Here is a 6,817-nt window from a genome sequence, read left to right on the forward strand (position 1 = left end):
TACAAATAGCCTGGCCTGCCCAAAGGTCTGCTTCCAGCGTGCTGTGAGTTACAGATGATTTATGATCACAGAAAAGCACTTCAGCTCTGCTGACCACACCCTTGGTGCTTTTGTAAAGCAGATTCCCAAGAGGGACTTTGAGGGCTGTTGTGTGAAGAAGAAAAGAGAACCATGCAATGTAATAGATATTTTAAGCTCTTCTCCCATTAGCTTTCTGTCATCCCAGGACTGAATGCGGGGGCGCAGGCTAATCCTGCAGCCTCCTGTGGCTTCCCCAAGGGCTGCTGTCCTTGGAGAGTCCTCCCTATTAATCAGAGCACTAAGGGGGCACTCATGGCAGGCTGTGGATAAAGTACAGATCTCCCTAGATTAAAGCAAGAGTGGTTTGGATTCTGTCAGCACAATTTTTCTGTAGTGCTCTCTTGGAAATCTTTCTGCTGCTTTTATAACTAATCTTTACTTCAGGGCCTCCCAGCTCGCTGGAGTCCCTGTTCTCCAGCACACCTGTGATGCTGCGAAGGGGCTTACTGTGAATCCGACTTGGGGGGCTAGGATTGCTCCCCAGATCTTGGGTCATGTGTGCACCTTGGCCAAATCCCAGCTGTTTAGGAGGCTGGGATTAAGGTGCATAAGTGTCCAGTGCAACCTGTTTTCAGACTGGTGTCCAGGAAGAGAGCCGTTGAGCTCAGGGCTCACGGACTGGGAATGAAGGCTGAGAAGAAGCGCTCCACAGACCCTGTGTTTTCTCTCACACCAGGCTATAAAGTCAATCCCCAAGGAGGAGCAGCGAGAAGCAGCGCTGACCCAGCTCAATAAGGCAGCGCTGGAGCTGTGTGTTGAACAGAGGCCAACTCAGTCAGACCTTTTGTATCAAACCTGGTGCGTTACCTTTGCAAGATAAAGCTTGTAAATGCATCATGTGATCGCAGCCTTAGCAAGCTCTGTTGCAAGCGTTGTGATTCAGAGTGCAGATAATTATATGAAGTCTAGAAGTTGTCTTTACGCTCTGGGTTTGGTTTTTTTAATAGATTAATTGTAACAGCTGTCTAAGACCCAAATGCCTTTTTTCTTCTTTTTTGGGGGGGACATAAGTTTAGAATATTACATTAATGTAATTTTGGGGAGTATATAAGATTATTGCTGGCAAGATTATTCTAGTCTGTGTTTATGAAAGCTTTGGGTAATTTTCTCTATCCTTTCACTCAGATAACCATATCCTCCCTCATACAGTCTCTCTGTTCTTTGCTCAGGCTTTCAGACTGTAAACATATCAACAGCTTCTAGTTGCTTCTAAATTACAAGGGCGCAGGTTCCTCTTGGTAAACACAGAGAGCAGGTCAATGCTGATTTACCTACATGTGTCATGTTGAAGAGCAGATCTCGTTTCACAGTAATATTTATTGGTCCGTATGAGCCCATTGATTTGCAAACCATTGAGACCTCAGAGGGCTCAAACACGAGGGAAGTAATTCAGCTTCCCTCAGCACAGATTTTTTAGATGGCAAGTGCTATTTTATTGATTTAGTTGGACAGAGCAGCTCTCAGCTGTAAGGTGCCTTCACTCCTGGGTGCAGGGTAAGCCAAGATGGTGATGGCTGTGCTTGTCTCCCTTCTGATTCTGATACTTTTCTCAGTCTCCAGCTGTGGCGTGAAACAATTGATGGTCTGGTGAGTCACTCTCTGAAGCTGAGATCCCTGCTTGGCTTGCCTGAGAAGGACACCTATGTTGATCCAGAGGAAACAGGTAAACGGTAGTTTTAGCACAGCAATCAGTTTCTGTAGACTGTTGGGAATGCAGAAAACGTGCTGAATTTCAACTGAAATGGCAATTTCAGCAGCTCCCCCTCAAAGCTTTTATAAGAAAATGCATCAGAAAAACTGACCGATTGTGTGATACTGATTGTGATCTGTGATTTGGTGTCATGAAAAAAACACCACGCAAATAAGCCTTTTAATTTAGCTAGATGTAGCCATGGTTTTCACACAGACTAAACCCGATCTCACCTATTAGCTGTCTTACAGGCTCATTCTGATACACGTCTGGGAGCTGTTTGTTCCTTGTTTAAACAAAGGACTCTTCAAAAGTATTGCTTTTTCAGTGCAGTACAGCTCGGATTAATAAAAAAGAGGAAAATGCATTGCAAAAGTAATGAACTTCTACTGTATGAGTGCAGTGGGCTTGTCTTTCTGCATGTGAAAACATTGCTTTTGGGTAATTGAAATTCTTTTATTTTGTAGTGGAAATAAAGCAACTTATGAAAGGCGGAAATGAAGACAGAATAACCACTAGGAAAGAAGAGAGAAGGTCATTTGGTGGTAAGGATAAAGAAGGCAAAAAAAGAACAACAAAGACAGCAGAGAAAGAGAAAGAGGTAGGTGCTGGGATGCCTTTTTTAACCTCAGTGCTGGGGACAGTGCGATCCATTCTGAGGTTGTGTATCCTGAGTTTGAGCTGGTTGCCAACCCAGTGAAAGAGGTGCTGCATCTTGCAACAACCTGAAAGGTGTTCTGACCTATGTCACCATTTGTTTGGTTGGTTTGGTTTGGTTTCTTTTTTTGGTTTTTTTTTTTTTTTTTTTGTTCCCCTGAATAGGAACGTCCAAGCAGCAGAAAATTAAAAGTAAAAGATGAGAGAAAGCTGAAATCTTCTACTTCATCGCAGGAGATGAAAGAGGGAGCACAGCCCATGGACGCTGTAACTACAGATAGAGTAGAATCTCCTCAGGAGCAGGTGGACCCGATTTTGTTCGGGACATACCAGGAAAAACTTTATATTGAAGTGAGTCTGACCAAAGCTTGTGTCTCTGTTTCCTGGTTTTGTTCATTGCTTGTAAGCTTACACTGAAGCTTAGGTGGAGACATAATCATTTTGTTAAACTCGGAAAACTGACAAACATATGTCTGTAATTCTGTAGCAAGGTAAGTGTGGAATGCAAAGTATGATGTCCTTTATTCCAGCCTGGAATCTGTTAACATAAATCCAGCCATCCCATAGCCACATGCAGAATTTCTATCTGGGATGTCTTTGGCATGCTTGTGGACTCTTGAGGGATCAGCATAATTAATTGTATCTCGGATAATGTTAAACACATTTCATAGCCAGAAAAGTCATTACTAGAGCTAAGCGCTGTTAGCAGGCAGCCACTTTTATGTGGTTGTGTGCATGCCCATACGTTAGTGTGCGTGGGAAACAATCTCCCTGTCTGTCAGTCTCTTCATCGGGGTTTCTTCATGTGTTTTCACTGCAACTATCTTCTGTTAACTTCTGCTGCAGGTTTATGGGCTGCTGGATTCAATGGTGAGCAAAATGACCTCTTTATTTGAGGAACTAAAGAAAAAAGGTGCCCTAAAGTGGGAGAGTGAAGCCCTTTAGACTTATTAAAAAATAAATAACCGTATTTACACAGATCTAGTGGAGGTTCTTCTTTCTGAAGTGATGCACTGATTACAAATACTGGGCTGCCTCTTTCCTGACATGCTGTGATGCGAGACTGTTGCTAGATCATCTGTTACTGCTACAGATGATCGCTTGCCAAGAAGAGACAAGGCAAGAAATATCACAGCCTCAGAAACCGTTAAGAGTAGAAAATACCGGCGTTTCTGCTAAGGAAGAAGAATTTAAAAGCACCAGTCAACGTGAGATATGTCTTATTCTTTGGTTCTTGGTCATGCTTGGCTAGCAGGTGAGTGAGCAGAGGGTGTCCCTTTATACTCATGAGCCCAAGTACCAGGACAGTAACTAAGAAAAATCCATCCTATTTTTGATCCTATTCTTGACTGCTTGTCCAGCCTCCTCTCAGGACTCGCTGACAGCAGGCTTTGCTGAGGCGTTCAGGATCCCAGAGAAAACGCGCTATCCCGAGGGGCGTGCCACCCTGCCTGGGTTTGCTCACCTGCATTTATTTCTTATGATGATCTTGCCACCTCTTTCCGTCTGGCTCAACATACCCATGCCCCATTCTGAGCCAGATCTTACTTGCTTCTTTCCAAGACTAATCACTTGTGAATTAAAATGAGTGAAATTCATGCCATAAATATTGTGAGCGTGGTTAGGCCTTGTCCTGGAGCCACTTGTCCTGTCTCTGTCAGCCTGCGTGTGCCTCTGGGCTTATTGACACTTTCTGTCTGGGTTTCCTTGCATGGCACAGCTGGAACAGAGCTTTTTGCGGAGGGTTCCCAGGTCTGGGTGTCAGATGCTCTGCAGCTGGGCAGGGGTCAGAGCAGTTTCCAAGGCAGGGCGGGCTGGGTGCTGGGTCTCTCTTCGCGGGGCATCGAGAGAGACCTGGCCTATGTCAGTAAAATGCCCTCTTCCTGCTCAAGCAGCTGGACGGCATTCCCCAGAAAGGCTTTGGCCCTGTAGAGAAATGACATCAGTGTAGATTATTAATTGAGGTTTGTGATACCTTTGGGGTTCTTAGGCAGCAGATGCCTGTCCGCGCAGATTCTGTACATCGCTGCGCAGTTGCACTGGGCGTCTGTGCCTCAGGCACGTGCTCTCTTACATTGGCAGCCGCGTGCCAACACACGTCTTAGAGCTGCACATAGTGTAAAATAACTGTTTCTTCTCCAGAATTATTTCTTTTGCTTTCTTATTTTAACTCATGTGCTGTCTCTGGGGAGAGGGTGTATTCTTCCCCTTGGCTCCCGGCAGTACCATGGCAAAGCACAGTTTATTTTTTTTGGTGGCCAGGTGAGGCCCCTCATGTTTCGAGACACCTTCTCTCAGCAGGGTGCGGGGAAGCACTTTGGCTTCGGTGAAAGCCAGGAGCCTCTTCTGGCTTAGCGGGCACAAACCCACAAAGGGAATGTCTCTGCTCAGCATTCCTGTAGTGAGAATTTCAGCAACATTTTGAGAATTAGAAGGAAAAAGGCCTGAAGTTGGGGTGTGTCTCACAGGCTCTGACAATAGCTCCTGCCTCCCTGGAGATGATTATCAGCTTGTGAATATGCCCAACTCAAACAGCTCAAGCCATCTGTTTCTAGACAAGCAGGAGTCTGCACATTGTAGCGGCAACGTGATTGTCTCAAAGGCAGGAATACTTCTATTTGGTAGCTTTACCTTCAAAGATGGCAAAGCCCATTCACAAGATCTGTGCCTCCGGTCCAGCCTATAGAAAATTGGTTGGTTTGGTTTGGTTTCTTTTTTTGGTTTTTTTTTTTTTTTTTTTTTTGTTCCCCTGAATAGGAACGTCCAAGCAGCAGAAAATTAAAAGTAAAAGATGAGAGAAAGCTGAAATCTTCTACTTCATCGCAGGAGATGAAAGAGGGAGCACAGCCCATGGACGCTGTAACTACAGATAGAGTAGAATCTCCTCAGGAGCAGGTGGACCCGATTTTGTTCGGGACATACCAGGAAAAACTTTATATTGAAGTGAGTCTGACCAAAGCTTGTGTCTCTGTTTCCTGGTTTTGTTCATTGCTTGTAAGCTTACACTGAAGCTTAGGTGGAGACATAATCATTTTGTTAAACTCGGAAAACTGACAAACATATGTCTGTAATTCTGTAGCAAGGTAAGTGTGGAATGCAAAGTATGATGTCCTTTATTCCAGCCTGGAATCTGTTAACATAAATCCAGCCATCCCATAGCCACATGCAGAATTTCTATCTGGGATGTCTTTGGCATGCTTGTGGACTCTTGAGGGATCAGCATAATTAATTGTATCTCGGATAATGTTAAACACATTTCATAGCCAGAAAAGTCATTACTAGAGCTAAGCGCTGTTAGCAGGCAGCCACTTTTATGTGGTTGTGTGCATGCCCATACGTTAGTGTGCGTGGGAAACAATCTCCCTGTCTGTCAGTCTCTTCATCGGGGTTTCTTCATGTGTTTTCACTGCAACTATCTTCTGTTAACTTCTGCTGCAGGTTTATGGGCTGCTGGATTCAATGGTGAGCAAAATGACCTCTTTATTTGAGGAACTAAAGAAAAAAGGTGCCCTAAAGTGGGAGAGTGAAGCCCTTTAGACTTATTAAAAAATAAATAACCGTATTTACACAGATCTAGTGGAGGTTCTTCTTTCTGAAGTGATGCACTGATTACAAATACTGGGCTGCCTCTTTCCTGACATGCTGTGATGCGAGACTGTTGCTAGATCATCTGTTACTGCTACAGATGATCGCTTGCCAAGAAGAGACAAGGCAAGAAATATCACAGCCTCAGAAACCGTTAAGAGTAGAAAATACCGGCGTTTCTGCTAAGGAAGAAGAATTTAAAAGCACCAGTCAACGTGAGATATGTCTTATTCTTTGGTTCTTGGTCATGCTTGGCTAGCAGGTGAGTGAGCAGAGGGTGTCCCTTTATACTCATGAGCCCAAGTACCAGGACAGTAACTAAGAAAAATCCATCCTATTTTTGATCCTATTCTTGACTGCTTGTCCAGCCTCCTCTCAGGACTCGCTGACAGCAGGCTTTGCTGAGGCGTTCAGGATCCCAGAGAAAACGCGCTATCCCGAGGGGCGTGCCCCCCTGCCTGGGTTGGCTCACCTGCATTTATTTCTTATGATGATCTTGCCACCTCTTTCCGTCTGGCTCAACATACCCATGCCCCATTCTGAGCCAGATCTTACTTGCTTCTTTCCAAGACTAATCACTTGTGAATTAAAATGAGTGAAATTCATGCCATAAATATTGTGAGCGTGGTTAGGCCTTGTCCTGGAGCCACTTGTCCTGTCTCTGTCAGCCTGCGTGTGCCTCTGGGCTTATTGACACTTTCTGTCTGGGTTTCCTTGCATGGCACAGCTGGAACAGAGCTTTTTGCGGAGGGTTCCCAGGTCTGGGTGTCAGATGCTCTGCAGCTGGGCAGGGGTCAGAGCAGT

The 6,817-nt window shown here is 44.9% G+C and overlaps 1 protein-coding gene across 1 annotated transcript in view; it reads left to right on the forward strand.

The window, feature by feature from the left end:
* Positions 1–4,351, forward strand: part of LOC104125347 (MYCBP associated protein) — a 12,071-nt gene extending 7,720 nt beyond the window's left edge. The window contains exons 15-19 of the mRNA XM_035893385.1: positions 758–879; positions 1,635–1,744; positions 2,239–2,372; positions 2,594–2,779; positions 3,275–4,351. Of these exons, the coding sequence (XP_035749278.1) occupies positions 758–879; positions 1,635–1,744; positions 2,239–2,372; positions 2,594–2,779; positions 3,275–3,373 (651 nt within the window). The 3' untranslated portion in view covers positions 3,374–4,351. The remainder of the gene's footprint in view (positions 1–757; positions 880–1,634; positions 1,745–2,238; positions 2,373–2,593; positions 2,780–3,274) is intronic.
* Positions 4,352–6,817: the final 2,466 nt, after the last annotated feature.

This window comes from Egretta garzetta, unplaced genomic scaffold (assembly GCF_000687185.1).
Source record: "Egretta garzetta isolate BGI_Z169 unplaced genomic scaffold, ASM68718v1 scaffold34, whole genome shotgun sequence".
NCBI classification, from domain to species: domain Eukaryota; kingdom Metazoa; phylum Chordata; class Aves; order Pelecaniformes; family Ardeidae; genus Egretta; species Egretta garzetta.